This window comes from Ceratotherium simum, chromosome X (genome assembly GCF_057802395.1).
Source record: "Ceratotherium simum simum isolate JZ-2026a chromosome X, ASM5780239v1, whole genome shotgun sequence".
Lineage (NCBI taxonomy): Eukaryota > Metazoa > Chordata > Mammalia > Perissodactyla > Rhinocerotidae > Ceratotherium > Ceratotherium simum.
The window spans coordinates 88,417,676-88,439,514 of NC_141940.1; the positions used below are offsets into that span (position 1 = coordinate 88,417,676).

Here is a 21,839-nt window from a genome sequence, read left to right on the forward strand (position 1 = left end):
ATAGAAGTGAGAAGGTTAGGATAGAGAAAACGAAATCATTGAGTGTATACCATAGGCCACTTGACCAGAGGAAGGAAAGAATGATGTAATCACAATGCTTAGTTAGACAAGAGTTGTTTTCTCACTGATGACTCAATTTCAACAATTTAAATGTAATTTCTCACTCTCCCTGCCATCTTCCCCCTTCCCATGAGATCTTATTTTTCTCTTTGTCTTGACTCTTTGGTACCATTCTTTTGTAAGCATCTCAAGGTTGGTACAATAAAATTGAAACTTCCATAAGTTATCAAGAGGACTCAGGTAAACTTTGATTGCTCATGAACTGACTTTTCAATTGACACAGAGGTTCTGTCCATTAATACTATCTTATTGGTTAGAGAATTGAACAGACAGTGTAATAGGCGTGTATATATTTGGGAGAATGGGAGTAGCAAAGGATTGTTTAGATCGGAGTCCCAAACTCAAATGCCTGCTGGAGTCAGGCACCCCATCTGAAGGGAGCAGCTGCTACTTCATTCCAGCAGATTGTTATCCACTGTTACCAGATGTTCTGATTTTTTTAAACAAACAGGAAACTTGGATTTTTATATGAAATCTTTTGCCTTTTAAATATTATCAACTAATTAACTAATTAAAAACTTGGAAAAACACTAGGTGGTTCCACAACCACCCAATGGTGGATTCTAATTTAGATGATGGATGGAATTCATGGTAGAGCCTTGATTTGGTGACTTAAATTAAGTCTGGCTCTTTGTCCAGTTATTATGGGCTTGTTTCCAGCTTGGCGGGTGTGAGTACTTCTCCTAAATGGCAGTCTTGCATGTTGGTTTGTATCCTATAAATGTAACTGAAAACTTCCTCGGTTCTCCATGGTAAAAATGGTAAGTAGACTCTATGCTTGGTAAGAATCAGTCGGTTCAACAAGTAACTGAAAAATCAGTGGTCAGACTATGAGATATGTAAAGAAAATAATCAGAAGGCAGTTCCTTTTTGGTGCCCTTTTTGCTGTCTCACCAGATCACGAATCCTTTGAAGGCCATGGTAAAGACTCTGGATTTGATTCTAAAAGTGTTGGGAAGCTATTGGAGGCTTATGAGAAGGGAAGGGACATGATCCAACTTAACATTCTAAAAGGAGCACTCTAAAAGAGCTGATAGGAAGGCCCTGTCTAGGGCTACAACCTGGAGACTTCCAGAAAATCTGCCTTTACTGAACTCAGCCCCTTCCCCTACCACTTGTTCTTTCCTAGGAATGCTGTTCTTATATTTATGTGTTCATGTCCCTCCTTCCCACCTCCTACCCACAAATGGAGATGTTCTCCATGGTTCTTAGGCCATGTATCCTAAGAAACTTAGAGCCTGTTTCATCCTGAATGTGTTATCCAAGGATAACTAATGCCTTTTCTGATTGAACTAACTTTCTTGTATTCTTGCCTGGCCCTCAGGCCATTTCTCAGATATGTGACAGAAAGAGAGCCTTCCAGATGTCTGATCTTCTCGACTGAGAGGGCAAGTGAAATGGTCTTACAAACTGATCTAATTACTCAGTGCTATGCTTCTATCTTTCAGAAAATACTGAAAGAAGGACCTCTGCTGAAGAACTGTAACTCCTTCAAGAGATGGAAGCTTAGATATTTTCTGGTTCGAGGACAAAGGCTCTGCTTTGCACACCATCCTGCAGTAAGAGAATATATAAGAGAATGTCAATTGGGTTAGTGGGTGGGTGCCAGGAAATGTTTTATGGAGAGATGGGCCAATAGGTAAAGACAGGTTGGCAAACATTAAGGTAGAAATTGAAGCCTTCTATTCTTCCTTTAACTTGTTCTTTTAGGCCAAAGACACTTTTCTCTCCCTTCCCCTTTCTTTTTCCCTTCCCTTTCACAGATTCCTCAATTAGCTTCTACACCCAGAACCAACTACATGATTTGCAGGGCCCAGTACAAAATGAAAATGCAGGGCTCTTTATTCAAAAAGCAAGGAAAAAGTGCCATTAAAGATACTAAAATATAAAACAATTATTTGTCATAGCATCTTTTATTTGCCATTAAATGTCATTCTAAGTATAGAAAACATAAAATGTTCAGTTATTAGCAATTTTGCCATTCATCTGTACACTGTACAATGCCAGTTTTAAAAGCAAATATAAGAGCATTTAACTCATGTGAAAAACCACCAAAATTATGTAATTTGTATCTAGTAGCTCATACGTGCATATATATTTTGTTCTCACCTGTACAAAAACTGCACAAAACTAGCCTCACTGTTTTTATGCACATCTTGATACTTACACATTCTACCAACACTCTCTGACTGAAAGGAAAAGGAAACTATGGGTTGCCCTATCTTTCCCTTTCCTCCAACGTTATCATTTTCAGCATAAATGATTGGGTGATACAGGGAAGTAACATAAATAAGAAAGAATACAATAGGGTTTCTTGGTTGTTCATGTTTCTTAGAACACCATTGCTTTTTTCCTGTGATTGAAGCAAGTTCTGTTTCCAACAGAAAGTGTGGTCTCTCAGGGCTGTCAGCTCCCTTACTTAGTCATAGATGTAACATATTTACCTTGTACTTGCTTTGAGTCTCACTGAACTCCCACACATCATGAGTCCACTGGAATTCTATGGTCATGGGCATCACGAATGTAAATGGAGTGACAAGACATGAGGCGGACATGCATACTATGCATATCTCCTCTGCTCATGTTCATGATCTATTGTCCCACTGGACTTCGTTTGCAAAACATATTTTTAAAGATAAGATTATTAAGAATTTCAAGATTGCAACAGCAGAGCATTAAAGCAAGTGTGGGGCCCTTCTGAACATGGGGCCCTGTATGACTGCACAGGTTGCATACTAGTGAAGCTAGTCCTGTCTGTATCCATAGTACTGATTTCCTGCTGCTGGCTGGATGTTACCTATTATAGCTAGTGTATAAGGAGACACAGACCTCAAACTGGACGGGGCTAGTAACAAAGTCAAAGGCTGCTGCTGGCCAATAAAATAGGAATTAATACCTCCTATCTGCTTCATTAGGCCCCTAGCTAGACCACATCCCATTATCTTCTCCAGCATAAATCTTTAGTTTTGAATAATTCTGAACTACCCAAGCCTTCCTCTAAGTCTACATAGTTGTGGGAAGAGTTGTGTTTTGGTTTAGTTTGGTTTGGTTTTTGTTTGTCACATGATATATCAATAAAAATCACGATGCTAAATAAATCCCAGCACTCAAGTCAAAGAAATGATTGGATCATGACTGCCAAAAATGCCTATTAGTGTGCATGTGTGTGTATGTTTACCTTTAGTGTCTCTTTGCCTCATTAACCAGACGGTTTCTTTACTCTCTCCCTCTTATATCTTTCTAGTTTGCACGCTTTGAAACAATTGATCTGTCTCAGGTCGCCTTGGCAGAAAGCAGCTGTAGAAACCTTTACCACAGTTTTTGTGTACGTAAGATTGGGAGTGACTGAATGGGCAGGGGTGGGAGCTAGCTGGGAAGAGGAGTTGCCATACCAACACATTGTCTCTTTGGAGTTCAGCTTTCCCAAGTCTCTTTTGATTCCAAAGTGTGTCTAGAAATCTACTTAAAGTAGCATTGCAAATGAGTGCTGAAGATTATTCATGTAAACGTTTTCTACCAGCCCAATGATGGGGGAGAAAAGTGATGGCCCTGTTCCCTATTGCCAGCCTGACATAAAGCTAAACTGATTTCGGGGTTGGGGAAGTGACTATTACAAAAATCAATCCTGCTGGTGAAGGTGATTTAGATGAGTATCATTGGAAAGCTTTCAAGAGACTGCTAATATGTTGTAGAAAATTTCAGGATAATTGAGCTACATGATCTTCTTTCCTTTGATGAGGTAGATAAGAACTTAAATTCAAAGCAAAAGCTACCCTATGCTGATATTACTGATGAGAGTACCTCAAAGAAAGCATAAGATTTTCTAGGACAGTATTCAAGGGCTTGGCACTACTGAAATGTCATAAGGCTTTGGTCATTCAGGTGAATCCAGACCAGAAAGCTCACTGAAAAATAGCAAGTCCATTGGCCCAGGAATTCCCCTACCCATCTCCTCCCAGAACTGTCTTCTCCCAGCCTCAGTGGTGGGTTATGGAGACTGGAGTTCCTCTTCAGGCAGGTGCAGGGTGGTACTTAGCAGACTAAAGAGCTACAGGCCTAATACCCTGCTTCTGTGGCTGGTCCACCTTCCATTCTCCTTTGAAAGGAGAGCAGCTGATTATAAAAGGGGGGCTCTACTCTCATTTCTCTCTCATTACATCACACTGACCTAGGGTAAAACTTAGGGTTCTATTGACACAGTCCCAAAAAGCTTAACCTTTGGGCGATGAGCATACAGGCTAATGTTTTTGGTCTCCATTCTACAAAGAAGTCCCAAGGACTAGGTTGCCCCTTAGCCTAATTACAACTCAGAGGTACTGTTCATCAGCCCCACATAATAATGGGTTTGGACCAAAGGAGTGGCTGTTATCACAATTCCCATTAGTTTCTATTCCCATCTATCACAGAATCATTCTGTGCTACATGCAAAAGGAGAAAGAAATTTCTTGTTGGTGTGGTGAGCTCTAGCTCCAAGATTTGGGGGGCTGATGGTAAAGGCAAGTAGGACCATTGAAGCAATGACTGATGCTATAGCTATCCATGTTTCCTCCTGCCTTCTGGGAAAAGATCAAGTCCTGACCATGGTCTACTTCTGCTAGACCCTCAGCATGGCTTTTTCATTATTCCTGCCTGGGTTCTTGCACCAAGCAGGGTTAAGAGAGACAACGGTAAAATTCTCTTCATGTTGTCCCTGACCATAAGAAAGAAAGAAACTGGATTTTTAGATTCCTCACTCCATTCTCACTCTCCCCCAACCAGAAAGAGGCACACCCTGATGAAGCATATACTCTGTTACCATTTTTAAGTAGACAGAGTAGCAGAAAGCAAGTAGGATTTTCAGGCAACCTCACTTGAGTAATAGGTGGGTACATGGTTTAGTGTTTAAGAGCATATATTCTGAAGCCAAAGAATCTGGATCTTAATTCTGGATTAGCTTTTTACCTGCTAGGTGACCCTGGGCAAGTCATTTAACTCCCTTTGCCTTGGTTTTCCTGACTATGAAGTGAGAAAAATAATAATGCCCATCTTATGGGGTTGTAATGAAGATTAAAATATAATAATATACATAAAGTGCAATAGAACCATGTCTGGCATATATTAAGAGCAATTAAAGTGTTATTTATTACTATTATCATTTTTATTATTTTGGGTGGGTATCCAAGGAGCTGCGAGTGGCTCTGGGAACTTCTGTCTTATATTTAAGAAGTGGCTTGGGTTGTGCTTGGTAGACCTGTCTAGTTTTCTGGAGACTTCACAGGCTCTGTTTGGGGGCAAAGTTGTGGACTGGGAAGCAGCTAATAATGGGACTTTTTGTTTAGGTGATCACACCACAACGAAAAGTTACCCTGGCTGCACCCAACCGGAAAGACATGGAAGAATGGATTAACGTCATAAAAACCGTCCAACAGGGAGAAATTCGTAAGGTAAGGGAAATAGTAGAGAATCCACACAACTCTCGGGAGTAAACCCTCAATTGATTGCATTAGTTAAGCCACCTTTCAAACAAGGAAATAATCAGATGGAAGCAGAGACCATCTGGTCAGGAATTATAGATGAATATCATTAGGAAACCTGTTTAGAACTATTTATAAATAGGAGTAATTCACTTAGATTCAGACCTTGGTAAGTATGTGGTTTAGATACCTCTGCACACGTCCACTTGATATATGTATGTCACTGTATGTCCAATGGACGAGGCACTTAAGATGTATGTAAGCAACTAATTTAGATGTTCTTATGTTAGCAAAGCTGCAATCAGCAGTCTTGACTTGGGTCTTCTGAGTGACTGCAGTAACAGCTAAGGAAACTGAGGCTCACAAAGGAGAAGGAACCAGACCAAGATGAAATAACTATTCAGTAGCAAAGCCAGGATTTGGACCCAGGCTGTGTGACTCCAAAGCCTATGTCCTTAACTGCTATGCAATTCTACCCCTCTGTTCACTGTCTACCACAAAAGAAACGTAGAAGGAAGAACAAGGAGCAGTCCTCCCCAAAACTTAGCAGGGTTCTTTTTCTCCTTAGCAATACCAAAACCATGGCCACTGCTCCTTGCAACAAATGGTGCCACCATTTATACTTGGGGCTGTGCCTTCGGCCCACTGTTCTGTAGACCTACCACAGTTCGAAGTTATGTAAGTTTCAAGAGGAAGGGATATTTGTTATTTATTTACTTAAAGCAATGTCTGGCACATAATAAAGGCTCAATAAATATTTATTGAATGAATAAATGAATCTAAGGCTAATCTTGGAGCCAAGGTTTAGAAAGGGAATGATACATGGTTCATCCCAAAGCAAAGTTCTGCTGTGAAGGTCTTGGAGATAAAGGGGAAGATGAATCCACCCTCAAAAAGAAGCCAATATCTTAAATAATTAGCAAAGCGTGGAGGATTCTCTTGGGCATTTGAGATGGAGCAATGTAGAATATGGTTTGGTAATAATGGGTTTTAGAAGTGAAAACAATGCCATGGAGAAAAACCATCTGTCCTCACTCCCCTAGGACTTCTCAGGCTTTTGACCACTTAGTTTTACAACTATACATTTTGCTACTCATGGTTATGAGTACATGATGAGTTGACTGAACTGGGGCCAAGGTACCTCTCCACATTATCATTAAGGCCTCTCTCTCCCAGGCCCACATTGTATATGCTTAATTGAGAGTTTTTTTGCTTAGAATCTGATGATGGTCTTTACATGACTTAGCACTCAGCATTTCACTCCTTTGTTATTTTCTTCTTCCTTTCCTGATGAGGAAGCACATCCTGTCCCTCCCGCCTACCCGCAGTGAGACTGCTATGGCACAGCATTAGATGTAGCCATAAAAAGTTGTGGTTTACATCCTCCTTTCAGTCTTCATCCCTGTAGACCCATCCCTTTCCTTCTCTTGGCTTACCTCTATCCAAACTGGAACACTCCTCATGAATCACACATTTTCAATTTGGCATAAAAGGTCACATAGGATATTTTGAATTTTAATTATTAGTCCAGGAATGCAAAATCTTCTAAAGTCATCACAGCATTGATGTGCCATTCCTAACTCAATTGAATTAAACACCTTGGTGTTGACTACTCATCACAAATTAGAAAGGAAAGAAAAATAATCTGCCTGTTTACTCTCTTGGAGAAGTTGTGAATTTCAAGTTGTAATCACAACCTCTGTGGAGCTGCTCTAGGGACCTAAATCTATTAAGGAACACTTTTAGCTGATAGTTAAATGTCTCACCACGAGCATCTTAGCAATACATCTCGCTTGAGGCTTAAAGAGTCAAATATGCTTTCTCTCATATGTATCTTATCTTTAATGGTCTCTTATATCCTCTGTCACCACCGATACCTGACGGGGCCAAGGAAGATTAATCATGGACTTAGCGCTCTATTAAAGTCGCTACAAAGTAATTGGATAACCTATTGGAAACTAGTCAGTACATGTCAATAAGTGAGCCCCCACTGTTCCATAGAGAGTTGAAAAGAAGGTGTAGCCTTGGCTCCTGGCCTCAATAAGGTTTTTAGGTAGTTGTGGAGACAAGATATACACAAAAGAAAGAGTAATGACAGTACTTGAGATAAATAACAGCTTTCATAGATGTTACAAGGCAGTGCATGATTGATTGCCAAATGAAGGAAACAGACAGTAAAGTGGTATGGGAGTTCAGAGGGGGGAAGAGAGAAGTGTGGGCTAGAGTCCACTGGGAAGAGTTAATAGAGGAGAGATTTGAGACTGACTTTGAAATATGATTAGGATTTTATTGCTGGTAGGGGATTAGGGACAGGGGGAAGTCCTGAGCAAGGAAATTGGTATAAGCACAAGCTGAATAACATAAAAACAGAAACTTTTTGGAATAGAGTGAAAGGAGGACTGCATTTGACCAAAAGAGTTTGGGAAAGTGAGTTAAAGAAGTGTGTCTGGAGAGGTAAGTTGGGCCTGATTGTGGAGGATTATCAATGCCAGGATAAAGAGTGGGGAAGAATTGCAATATGATCAAGTTCAGTTTAAGGATGGATTGGAAAAGGAATAGAGTTTATCAAAGGGATACTTTAGAAATACAAGCTGGATTAGATAAGGGAAAAACTGGAGGCCAGAAGATCATAGAATAGACTATAGATTAATTCAGGCAAGACAAAGTTAAGCCCCAAAATGAGGATAGAAAAGGAAGACAAGTAGTAGATACTGAGTTGAGGGTAGGAGAGAACCTAAATATATGAAAGAGGCAAAGGAGAGAGAGGAGTCATAGGCAGATGAAAGGTTTGAGCCTGAGAGACTTAAAGAATAAAAAGGAGAAAATTGGAAATAGGAGCTGCTTGGAAGACTAGATTAAAAGATTAGCTTTTTCTAATGAATTGCCATGAAACCATTGACTATGGAAACAGGAATGGACCTTAAAAGTCATCTAGACTCCAGATTCTAGATTCTAAAACATCTTTAGATAAAGTCATGTAGCCTTTATAGTCATGCATCACTTAACAACGGGGATACAGTCTGAGAAATGCATCATTAGGCAATTTTGTCATTGTGCGAACATCATGGAGCATACTTACACAAACCTACATGGTATAGCCTACTACACACCTGGCCTATATGGTACTAATCTGATGGGACCACCTTGCATGTGCGGTCTATTGTAGACCAAAACATCATTATGTGGTGCATGACTATATTTCAATGATTCCGAAGATGGGGAACTAAGTCTTTTGCAAAAGAGTCCATTCAATGTCCCTAAAGCTCTAAATTTTAGAAAGTTTTTTCTTAGTCTTTGCCCTAGTAGAAGAACTTTCTAACGTTCAGTGTAAGCTGCAACAATGGCATCAGCTGCCTCTTGAGGTAGAAAGCTCCCTGTCATTGGAAGTATTTAAAGCAAACTATTTAAACAACTGCTTCTGAGAATATTGTATAGAAAATTAATTTTTCATAGTGACATCAGCAAGATGGCAGACTAGGAGGTCCCAATGCTCATCCCCTCCCCGACAAAAACAATAAAAACAACAAATAAACAACTACATGCCAACTAGAATAGCTCTGGGTGATCTCCAGCGTACAATAGAGAGGCTGCAGAAACTATGGAGAACAGAAACAGAATAGCCACATAGAAAAGCATAGTTAGCAGTTTATCTGAATTGCCCCATCCCCTAGTCTGGCAGAGCTTGGGGCCAAGAGGAATCCCCTTGACCTGACCTTCCCCCATAAGGGAAAAGGAGAGCAGGAGAACTCCAACAGCCCTTGTCAATGCCGTGGACACACGCAGCTTTCACCATGGAGGTGCCCTACAGTCTTCATTAGTGCTGAATCCAACTGATGGAGTTGCCTGGAGCCCATGCTGCTATGACCCCCCCCCCACAAAAGAGCTGCGGTAGCACCCCTCCAGAGAAGCTGCCACTGTTGTACCCTCACTGGAGAAGTGCTGCTGCCTGCCCCCCCACCAAAGGTGCTGTCACTGCATCCTGCTCTCCCCAACCAGAGCCACAATCCGCCTCCTGCAACCATGCACACACCCTGGACCCCAGCTCCATGGCTATTCAGCACACCCCCATGCCTCAAACACTAGGGCCACCATTGTGATGAATGAACCTGTGTCTCAGTCCCAGGTCCTGCAGTTGCTCTAGATGCCCCCAAGCTCCAACCCTGGTACCATGGCTACTCTGCAGGTGCCCACACCCCAGATAACAATGTCATTGCCACCACAAATGCATTTGTGCCCCTGATCCTGGCACCACTGCTACCACATGTGTGCCCACATGCTGGACCCAGCAACAAGAGGGATGCCCTTGGCAATGACTTTCCCCTGTGGAGGAAAAGGAGGATAGGAGGACCAAGCAGCCTTCACCAACAAGGAACCCAACAGCATTTACCACCACTGTGGAAACCTACAGCTTTGGCCACTGAGGTCCCCTGCAGTCTTTGCCAGCACTGACCTCAGCTGATGAAGCTCCACAGAGACTATGCTGTTGTGCCCTCCCTGAAGCCAGAACTGCTAACTAAACACCATAGAGCTGGAGCTGCCACATCCAATCCAGTTGACACCCTCACATCTACCTATAGGTAAAAGTCTTTACCCCCAAAGACAATCCACAAAGTCTGGAAGAGGTAACTGCTCCCTAAAATATGCAGACATCAACACAAGGCTACCAGAAACACAAATAATTAAGGAAATATGACACCACAAAAGAATTATAATAATTTTATAGTGGAACAACAAAAGACCCCGAATAGCTAAAGGAATCCTGAGAAAAAAGAACAAAGCTGGAGGTATCACACTCCCTGATTTCAAAATATACTACAAAGCTATAGTAACCAAAACAGCATGGTACTGGCACAAAAACAGACACACAGATCAATGGAATAGAATTGAAAGCTCAGAAAAAACCCCACACATCTATGGACAGCTAATCTTTGACAAAGAAGCCAACAACATACAATGGGGAAAAGAAAGTCTCTTCAACAAATGGTGTTGGGAAAACTGGATAGCCACACGCAAAAAAATGAAAGAAGACCCTTACCTTACACCATACACAAAAATTAACTCCAAATGGATTAAAGACTTGAATGTAAGACCTGAAACTATGAAACTTCTAGAAGAAAACATAGGCAGTACGCTCTTTGACATCGGTCTTAGCAACATCTTTTCAAGCACCATGTCTGACCAGGCAAGAGAAACAATAGAAAAAATAAACAAATGGGACTACATCAAACTAAAAAGCTTCTGCACAGCAAAGGAAACCATCAACAAAACGAAAAGACAACCTAACAATTGGGAGAAGATATTTGCAAACCATACATCTGATAAGGGCTTAATCTCCAAAATATATAAAGAACTCATGCATCTCAACAACAAAAAACTAACAACCCAATTAAAAAATGGGCAAAAGACCTGAACAGACAATTCTCCAAAGAAGATATACAGATGGCCAACAGACACATGAAAAGATGTTCAAAATCATTAACTATCATGGAAATGCAAATCAAAACTACAATGAGATATCACCTCACGCCTGTCAGAATGGCTATAATTAACAAGACAGGAAACAACATGTGTTGGAGAGGATGTGGAGAGAAGGGAACTCTCATACACTGCTGGTGGGAGTGCAAACTGGTGCAGCCACTATGGAAAACAGTATGGAGATTCCTCAAAAAATCAAGGCTAGAACTAACATATGATCCAGCTATTCCACTGCTGGATATTTATCCAAAGAACTTGAAAACACAAGTGCATAGAGATACATGCACCCCTGTGTTCATTGCAGCCTTATTCACAATAGCCAAGACTTGGAAGCAACCTAAGTGCCCATCAAGGGATGAATGGATAAAAAAGATGTGGTATATATACACAATGGAATACTACTCAGCCATAAGAAACGATGAAATCCTGCCATTTGTGACAACATAGATGGACATTGAGGGTATTATGCAAAGTGAAATAAGTCAGAGGGAGAAGGTCAAATACCATATGATTTCCTTCATTAAGTAGTAGATAATAACAACAATAAACAAACACATAGAGACAGAGATTGGATTGGTGGTTACCAGAGGGGAAGGGGGAAGGGAGGAGGGCGAAAGGGATAATTCGGCACATGTGTGTGGTGATGGGTTGTAATTAGTATTTGGGTGGTGAACATGATGTAATCTATGCAGAAATAGAAGTATAATGATGTACACCTGAAATTTATACAATGTTATAAACCAATGTTACTGCAATAAACAAAAATTTAAAAAAAAATAAAGAAAAGCCCAGGACCTGATGGCTTCATGGGTGAATTCTACCAAACATTCGAAGAATAACTAATACCAATCCCTCTGAAATTCTTCCAAAAAATAGAAGATGAGAGAACACTTCCAAACTCATTTTATGAGGTACATATCACCCTGATACGAAAACCAGGCAAAGACACTACAAGAAAAGAAAACTACAGGCCAGCATCCCTGATGAACGTGATGCAAAAATCATTAATAAAATACTAGCAAACTAAATTCAATAGCCCATTAAAAGGATCATACACCATGACCAAGAAGGATTTATCCCAGGGATGCAAGAGTGTCAACATACATAAATCAATGAATGTGATACAACAGATTAACAAAATGAAAGAAAAAAAAATACATGATCATCTCAAAAAATGCAGAAAAAGCATTTGCAAAGTTCAACACCCATTCTTCATTAAAACTTTCAACAAAATATGTATGCAAGGATCTTACCTCAACACCATAAAGGCCATATATGAAAAGCCATAGCTAATGTCATAACCAATGGGAAAAAACTGAAAGCTTGCCCTCTAAGATCTGGTATCAGGCAAGGATGCCTACTTGCACCTCTTCTTTTCAACATTGTACTGGCAATCCTAGCCAGAGCAATTAGGCAAGAAAAAGAAATAAGAGGCATCCAAATTAGAAAGGAAGAAGTAAAATTGTCTCTGTTTGCAGATAACATAATCATATACATAGAAAAACCTAAGACTCAACAAAATAGTTGTTAGAACTAACAAATAAATTCACTCAAGTTGTAGAATACAAAATCAACATACAAAAATCAATTAGGTTTCTATACACAAACAACAAACTATTCAAAAGGGAAATTAAGAAAACAAGCCCATTCACAGTGGCAACAAAAACAATAAAATACTTAGGAATAAATTTAAACAAACAGGTGAAAGACTTATATGCTGAAAATTATAAAACGTTGAAGGCAATTAAAGAAGACATAGATAAATGGATAGACATCTCATGTTCATGGATTGTAAGAATTAATATTGTTAAAATGTCCATACTACCCAAAGTGATCTTCAGATTCAATGCAATCTCCATCAAATTGGCATTCCTTACAGAAGTAGAAAAAACAATCCTAAAGTTCATATGGAACCACAAAAGACCCCATATAGGCAAAGCAATCTTGAGCAAGAAGAACAAAGCTGGAGGCATCACACCTCCTGATATTAAAATAAATTACAAAGCTATAGTAATCAAAACAGTATTGTGCTGGCATAAAAACAGACATATAAACCAATGGAACAAAATAGAGAGCGCAGAAATAAATCCATGCTTCTACAGTCAACTGAATTTCGACAAGGGTACCAAGAACACAAAATGGGGGAAGGATAGTCTCTGCAATAAATGTGTTGGGAAAACTGGATACCCACATGCAAAAGAATGAAATCGGACCCTTATCTCACACCATATACAAAAATCCACTCAAACTAAAGACTTAAACTTGAGACCTGAAACTACAAAACTACGAGGAAAAGAAACAGAAAAAGCTTCTTGACATTGGTTGGGGCAATGATTTCTTGGATATGACACCAAAATCACAAACAACAAAAGCAAAAAGAAACAAATGGGATTACATCAAACTAAAAACCTTCTGCACAGCAAAGGAAACAATCAGCAGAGTTAAAAGGCAACTTAGGGAATGGGAGAAAATATTTGCAAATCGTGTATGTGATGAGTTAATACCCATAATATATAAGGAATGTCTACAACTCAATAGCAAAAAACAAATAATCCGATTTTAAAATCAGATTTAAAATCCAATTTTAAAGGACCTGTGTAGACATTTTTTCCAAAGAAAACATAAAAATAGCTAACAAGTACATGAAAAGGTATTCAACATCACTAATCATTAGAGAAATGAAAATCAAAACCACAATGAGATATTACCTCACCTCTGTTAGAATAGCTATTATCAAAAAGACAAGAGATAAGTGCTGGCAAGGATGTGGAGAGAGGGAACCCTAGTGCACTGTTGGTGGGAACACAAATTGGTATAGCCATTATGGAAAACAGTATGAAGTTTCCACAAAATATTAAAAATAGAACCACCATATGATCCAGCAATCCTACTTCTGGGTGTATATTCAAAGGAAATGAAATCAGGGTCTCTAAGAGATATCAGTACTCCCATGTTTATTTCAGCATTATTCACAATAGCCGCAATATGGAAACAACCTAAATGTTCCTCAATGGATGAATGGATGAAGAAAATGTGATATATATATTTATGATTTGTATATATTTGTGATATATATGTATTTGTGTATATATACTTACACATGCACACACACAAACACAATAGAATGTTGTTCAACCTTAAAAGAGAAAGAAATCCTGCCAGTTGCAAACACATGGATGAACATGGAGGACATTCTGCTAAATTAAATAAGCCAGACACAGAAAGACAAATACCGCAGGATTACACTTATATGTGGAATCTAAAATAGTCGAACTCATAGAAGCAGAGAGTAGAATGGTGGTTACCAAGTGCTGGGGAGAGGGGAAATGGGGAGATGCTGGTTATGGGGTACAAAGTTTCAGTTATGCAGGATGAATAAGTTCTGGGGATCTAATGTACAACAATGTAACTATAAGTAACATCATTTATTGTGTACTAAAATTTGCTAAGAGGGAAGATCTTAAGTGCTCTCAACACACAAAAAAGAAAATGGTAATTACCTGAGGTGAGGGATATGTTAATTAGCTTGATTGTGGTGATTATTTCACAATATATACGTATATCAAATCATCAAATTAAATTATATACAATTTTTAATTGTCAAATATACCTCAATTTTAAAAATTCACTTAAAAAATTAGTTTTTCTAGTGGGTAGACTAGATGAACGCCAGCATTCCTTTCAACTTGAAAAGCTTATTATTCTAAGATTTCATTAAGCAGATGAGAAAACTGAACCTCAGAGGCGTTCAGTTGCCTTGCCTGAAATCACACAGTTTTTTGTGGCAGAATTGAGATCTTAGATCTCCTAAGTTTTAATCCATGCTCTTGGAAGGACATCCTAAGTTCTGCCTAATTAATTATCTTCTTTCTCTCCTCTAGTCCCCATACCTTGTGATTATAGGGTAGTCTGACAGACAACTAAGTGGTACTAAGCCAAACAACTAGATTGTATAGATCAACAAATAGATTCAAGTTAGCTAAATGACTCTCTAGCTCATGCATAGTGTCTCCATTGATAGTGGTTTGCTCAGGATGAACAGTTTTCCCAGCATAATTACTAACAGCTTTCCCTTTCACTGTTGAAAGTGTCCTGATTTGGATGATATGGTCACCCCACCAATGGCCAACCTGGCAAGCCCTAACATTCTGGAGTTATCAAAACCTTGATATAATAAAGCAATTGAGGGGCTGGCCCAGGGGTATAGTCATTAAGTTTGCGTGCTCTGCTTCCGTGGCCCGGGGTTCACAGGTTTGAATCCTGAGTGCTGACCTACACACCGCTCATCAAGCCACGCTGTGGCGGCATCCCATATACAAAATAGAGGAGATGGGCACAGATGTTAGCTCAGAACCAGTCTTCCTGAGCAAAAAGAGGAAGATTGGCAACAGATGTTAGCTCAGGGCTAATCTTCCTCACCAAAAAAATAAAATAAAATAAAGCAATTGAGTTCAAGTTACAGCACAAACCACTCATTTTGTTTTATGTAAACACAGCCTTTCATCACATAAACCACCCCAGACAAGATACCTTTAAGGAAATACATCTTTAGAAGATTTTGTGCTTTATGGGATGTTTCATCTGAGACTTTTATGCACTTTGCAAATAATTAATATTATTAAGTCCTCACGTTTGGATAATGCTTTAGAGTTTACAAAACACCTGGACTAACAGGATCTCCTTTAACTAATAGACAAATAATTAATGTGCCTATCTGGGTTCTGGATTATCCTGAAAGAGATTCAGGAGATGGAGAAAATAGCCTTAGCTGCACTAAAACAGCAAAGAATCTGATTAGAGTGATGGTCTCTGCATGAATGTATCACGTAAGTATTTTAGAGAGGATAAAAATCAAACACAAAACCCAACAACCACACACTGAAAGCCTTAAGTCAAACTGCCTTCCTTAGCATTCAGAGATCAGTGGTTTGTATACACGCCACAGTTTTTCATCTGTCTTCAAAATGGATTTTTAATCTGTGTCAACCACTAGAAAGGCCTGTAATGACATACTATATTCATTTCCGAGGACTGCCATAACAAATTACCACAAACAGAGTGAACTAAAACAACAGAAACTTATTCTCTCACAACTCTGGAGTGTAGAAGTCCAAAATCAAGGTGTTGGCAGGGCCGTGCTCTCTCTGAAGTCTCTAGGGGAGGATCCTTCTTTGCCTCTTCTTAGCTTCTCGTGATTGCAAACATTCCTTGGCATTCCTTGGCTTGTAGACACATCAGCCCAATCTCTGCCTCTATCATCACATGGTGTTCTCCCCTGTGTCTGTGTCCAAATTTCCCTCTTCTTATTAAGACCTCAGTCATTGGATTAGGGCCCACTCTAATCCATTATGACCTCATCTTAAGTTGATTACATCTGTAAAGACCCTATTTTCAAATAAGGACATATTCACAGGTACCAGGGGTTAGGACTTGACCATATTTGTGGGGGAACACAATTCATCATACAACACATACTCATCCAGGGTTGGATGCATCAAAGTTTCCTTATAGAATAGGATGCACGTAAGAAATATAAATCCCATCTTCTCAACTGTCGAACCAGAACAATGTCCTGTTTATATATTCTTTTATGTTCTGTAGCTAATTGGACCGTGAAATTCAATATTCTACCAAGGCAGAGTTCTGAATTTCTTCCATTTGTCCTGTAGAACCTTGCACATTCTAGGAGAACTCACTTGTCACTCTATACTGGAATGATCTGTTTAAGAAGTTGTCTCCTCCATGAGCTATGACTATGAGCTCCTTGAGGGGAAGAACTGTGGATCATTCATTTCTTTATCTCCAGTACCTAACTTCATAGATGATACAAAGTAGGCTCTTAGTAATTATTGGAGGAGGGAAGGGGGTTAGAAGGAAGGAAGGTACTGTAGAATTATAATCTAGTGGATTTGGAAGTAGAAAGGTACTAGGTGCTCAGAGTGCCAAAGCCAAGACTATGTCACTTCCTCAGGACTCTCCACCCTCTACTCAGATCTTCTTAGAACTTTCCCAGGGTCTCAGCATGCAATAAACATTGCAATCACAAGGTGATCTCAGACCCGGTGAGCCTTTAGCTCATCAAAGTAGCTTTTCCTTCCAGAAGCTTCCTGGTCAATCCAACAGCAGCTTAGCACCTAGCCAGCATAACAGGAGGGGGAAGAGGGAATCAGAGAGTGCCGTGTGCAGGCTGTGTTTTAGATGGCTAATTCCTGTAAACTGATCAAGTTTGAACACTTAATGTGCCAGAGCCCTCAATAGTTCTCTCTCTCTAATGGACCACTATCAGGTGGCATCAGGGAGAATATATAGTTATTTTTAAAGTCTTGTCATGCTTTAACACACCCAACCAATTATAATACCAAGAATAAAAAGCTGAATGTGTACACCCATGTCTACACTCCAGAGGAAAGCAGAGAAGGAAAAACTCAAACATTCACAGGAATTAGAGAAAAGGTAGAAGAGTCCTGTGGAATGCACACCCAGAACAAATTTTGGAGTTTTTGGTGCCCACTCCTTCCCTTCTCCTTTCAATCCCTGTGCTGGCCCCACAGTCATGAGAATCAGGCTGTGATAAACAAATGCAGCATTTACAGGCAGGTTAACAGTAAATGTCAAATTCAATACCATGAAAGAAGACACCAAACAGAATGCCATTCCATGAGGGCAAAGACTTTGTCTTGTTCATCACTATATCCTCAATGCCTTGAAAAGTGCCAAGCACATAGTAGTTACTCAGTAAATATTTGTTTAATGAATTTTGAATGAATTAAATTGATTAACCAAGAAACTGCTATAGGCAGTAAGAGCATGGTATTCAGAAAAGAATGCTTGAGCAAGAAGCCCCGGAGTTGAAACTGTTGTCCAGGTAATGCAATGCTCTTCTTACCTGGCAGCAGTAGGTCCAGGAAGGGGAATGTATATCTCCAGGAGGTGGCTAAAGCCTGACAAGCATTCCTTAGCCCAGAGTCAGAGCTCTGCCTCCTCCCTTTCTTGCCTTGCCAGAGGACTTGGATATCACTGAATTTCCAACTTGCCACCTCCCTTTGCTGACTACTCAAAGAGAGCCAAGACCAAGGCTAATGGAAGTAATTTAGCTTAGACTAAACCAATGCAGTGGTTTGGCCAAGCAGTTTAAAGATCATTGCTCCTGCCTTCAGTTCCTATAGTGGGATCTATCCCCCTATTCGTTTTCCCTTTCGAAAACCACTGGGGAAAAAATGGAGGTGGGGGGTTTGTCAGGTATTGGCTCCAACTTTCATTCTTCCTCTTCATACACTCTAATACCTATATAGGTGGCCATTTCAGCCTTAGCAGCAGATTTTCTGGCCTTCCCTAAACCGTCTCTGTGATTAACGCTCTATTCTCTCTCCTCTTTGATTCATTTTAGATACCTGCAGCAGAAAACAACCCTTTCCTTGTTGGAATGCACTATTGGTACTTCAGTTACAGTCCCCGGACCCAGCACTGCAATGTTTGTCGTGAGGGCATTCCTGCCTTATCTAGAAATGTTATCATCTGTGAAGGTACCTTTCTGATTCATTTAGGAAGTGGAGCTCAGGGAGTGGAGATAGGGATGAAGGAGCTCGTGTGGCTTTAGTATCACTGACTCACACTAGGTCACTGACTCTAGTGTAAGGTTAACCATGACACTTAATAAACTGAGGAAAGGAGATGGGATGAGACTGGCATGAGGGGGAATTCTCACGAATCAAAATGGAGGGTTGGGTCTGGGAAGATCAGATAATACAGTAACAAGGGTTGGAAAAACATAAATTGCCTCATTCTTAGCATCAATTTCCATTCAAGTTGGATAGTAGAAAATTTAGCCAGTAAGAATAAAAAGGAACTGAATCATATGGAAAAGAGGCCTTTGGAGGTGAGTCAGAACTATTTAGATGCATCTAGGTTCTAACATTCAGAGCAGCTTTGGGAAGGGAATTGGAACCTTTATTGTCACTGGATTCACACCTATCTTTTTTCTTCCTCTTTTCACAGTGTGCAAAGTGAAGTCTCACAGATTATGTGCTTTGAGAGCAAGCAAAGACTGCAAGTGGAATACCTTGTCCATCACTGATGACCTTCTCATGCCTGCAGACGAAGTAGTGAGTATCAACCATGCTCTCTCACAATCACCCTTTTCCATCTCCCCTTCAGCCAGGACACACAGTGGAAGAAAGACTTCTTCCTGTCTCCAGACAGCCCAAGTAGGCTTTTTCCCCAGGCTCATGATCCAACCAATCTAGAATAATGAAAGCTTCCCACTCCCACCTGTCATTGGCCACTAGCATTGGAGAGGGTAGGACAGGACCATGAAGAACTTCCTTGAGGTTACCTAATGTCCTCCATTAGTAGTATAGTTATTCCAGCTGGCCCTTCCTCCCTTATATTTCTAACTTGTACCTCCTGTGTCTTTTTACCCTTCAGAAGACTATGCCCCATCAATGGGTAGAAGGAAACATATCTGTCAGTTCTCAGTGTGCAGTATGTCATGAGAACTGTGGCAGTTACCAAAGACTTCAAGACTTCCGGTGTCTCTGGTGTAATTCTACGGTAAGACTCTTCTCATATCCTTGTTACTTAGAGAATTTGACTTCTAAGAGAAGGAGTGGATTGAAGCTTGACTGTGCGTACACATAGTAGAAATCTCAGAGACCCTCACCCCAGAATAGATTATACAGATTCCATAGATTCTGTAGAGCTCAGTATCCTGCCTTTCCAAATCTGGCTAAGGAGCCATTGAGAGAAAGATTTAAGACTCTCTTCTTTCATGGTTGTTAATTGGTGAGGCCTACTAGCAAATGGAAAAAGCTGAACTCTCTTATGACAGTCTAGGCAATTAAAAAAAATATGTTGAGTCTACTCTTTTTTTGTGTGTGTGAGGAAGATCAGCCCTGAGCTAACATCCATGCCAATCCTCCTCTTTTTGCTGAGGAAGACCGGCTCTGAGCTAACATCTATTGCCAATCCTCCTCCTTTTTTTCCCCCTTTTTCTCCCCAAAGCCCCAGTAGATAGTTGTATGTCATAGTTGCACATCCTTCTAGTTGCTGTATGTGGGATGCTGCCTCAGCATGGCCGGACAAGAGGTGCATCGGTGCACGCCCAGTATCCGAACCTGGGCCGCCAGTAGCAGAGCATGCACACTTAACCGCTAGGCCATGGAGCCGGCCCCTGTTGAATCTACTCTTAAGAAACTTTCTCCCTTCCTCATTCACCATTTCCTAGGAACTTGTAATCTTTGTTAATTAATAATGGTTACTAATATTAACACATTATTATTGCTACTATGTATTGGGTATTTTGTATACATGATCTCATTTAATCCTTACAACAACACAAAACCAGGCCTCACTGTCCCCATTTACAGATGAGGAAAGTGAGGTTCAGAAAAGTGAAGTGATTTGCCCAAGGTCATACAGCCAGTGAGCAAAAGAGTCTTGATTCATACAAAATCCTTCAAAAACCATGCTCTTTAACTACACAGAACTATGCCTCTAAACTAGTGGTTCTCAACTGGGGGTGATCTTGCCTCCCCCCTCCCAGGAGACATTTGACAATGTCTGGAGACATTTTTTGATTTTTACAACTTGGGGGAGAGAGTGTGCTGCAGGCTTCTAGTGAGTAGAGGCCTGAGATTCTTCTAAACCTTCTACGATGTACAGGATAGCACAAAGAACTAGCTGGCCCAAAATATCAATAGTACTGATGTTGAGAAACCCTGCTCCTAACTTTCCAGTCTTTTAGATGCTTTTCTTAAACTGATTATTCTAGACAAGAAGAAACTAAAGTATGAGCTTCTTCTTAGAAGATTCTGGTTCCCTCTGCCTCGTTCTAGCTGGTAGGCACCATCTTTGCGCTCTCCTTCTGCTTTGCTCCAGCTCACCAGTATCTCCTGGAAAGGAGCTTGTACCCTTGGGTGGCCTGATTTTTGCAGCTGCCCCCAGGGGACACCTCTAGATTGCCTGGATCTGGTGGCCAGTGGGGCTTATGCTCATGGGTCTCAAAGAATTGTAACCAATGGAGAAAGAGTTTTTAACCAGCTACCACCCCCAGGGCACAGAAAGAGGCAACAGTCTAAGAAACCCAGTCTTTCTGTCAAAGAGGCCTATTAGCTTATCTTCATAGCTGCAGCCTGAGGAGCAGGCTTCTAATTAAACACACATCTAAAGGCCAATTGTAATCCTTTCCAGAGACCTTGGAGGGCAGGTGCCATCTTTGCACTCTCCCTCTGCCACACTCCAGAGCACCAGTATCTTCCAGAAGGGAGGTGCATCTGGTTCCCTGGTTTTTATGTCTGTTTCCCTGGTTCTTGTGGCTGCCACTCAGGAGACACTCCTTGATCACCTGGCTCTGGTGACCAGTGGGGCTTGAGTTCCTGAGTCCCATGGGACTGTAACAGTCGGAGAGATAGTTCTTGGCCAGCTCCCACCTCCAGGGCACTGCACAGATAACAGACTGAAACACACCTCCAGTCTTTCTGTGAAAGAGGCCTATTTGCTTGTCCACGAGCTTTGACCTAAAGCACAGGCTTCTGGTTTGGCACACATGTAGGGGCCTACGGAGATACTCTCAGGGAATGGAGGCCGGTGGACATCATCTTTGCACTTTCCCTCTGCCTCACTCCATCTCACTGATATCTCCTCAAAAGGAGCTTATATCCTCAACTGGCACCCCTACTTTTGTGGCTGCTGACAGGGGACACCTATAGATTGCCTTGCTCTGGTGGCCAGCAGGACTAATGCCTAAAAGTCCCACAGGACTGTAACCCATGGAGAAAGAGTTCTTAACTGGCC

General features: G+C 40.7%; 1 protein-coding gene across 3 annotated transcripts in view; it reads left to right on the forward strand.

Annotated features, from left to right (window-relative positions):
• DGKK (diacylglycerol kinase kappa) overlaps nucleotides 1-21,839 on the forward strand; it is a 116,276-nt gene that overhangs the window by 42,616 nt on the left and 51,821 nt on the right. For 2 of the 3 annotated variants that reach the window (XM_087427235.1, XM_087427237.1), the window contains exons 2-7: nucleotides 1,569-1,679; nucleotides 3,365-3,445; nucleotides 5,439-5,543; nucleotides 18,436-18,571; nucleotides 19,044-19,150; nucleotides 19,473-19,598. In XM_087427235.1, the coding sequence (XP_087283361.1) occupies nucleotides 1,569-1,679; nucleotides 3,365-3,445; nucleotides 5,439-5,543; nucleotides 18,436-18,571; nucleotides 19,044-19,150; nucleotides 19,473-19,598 (666 nt within the window). The remainder of the gene's footprint in view (nucleotides 1-1,568; nucleotides 1,680-3,364; nucleotides 3,446-5,438; nucleotides 5,544-18,435; nucleotides 18,572-19,043; nucleotides 19,151-19,472; nucleotides 19,599-21,839) is intronic. The other variant, XM_087427236.1, reaches the window with a different exon arrangement.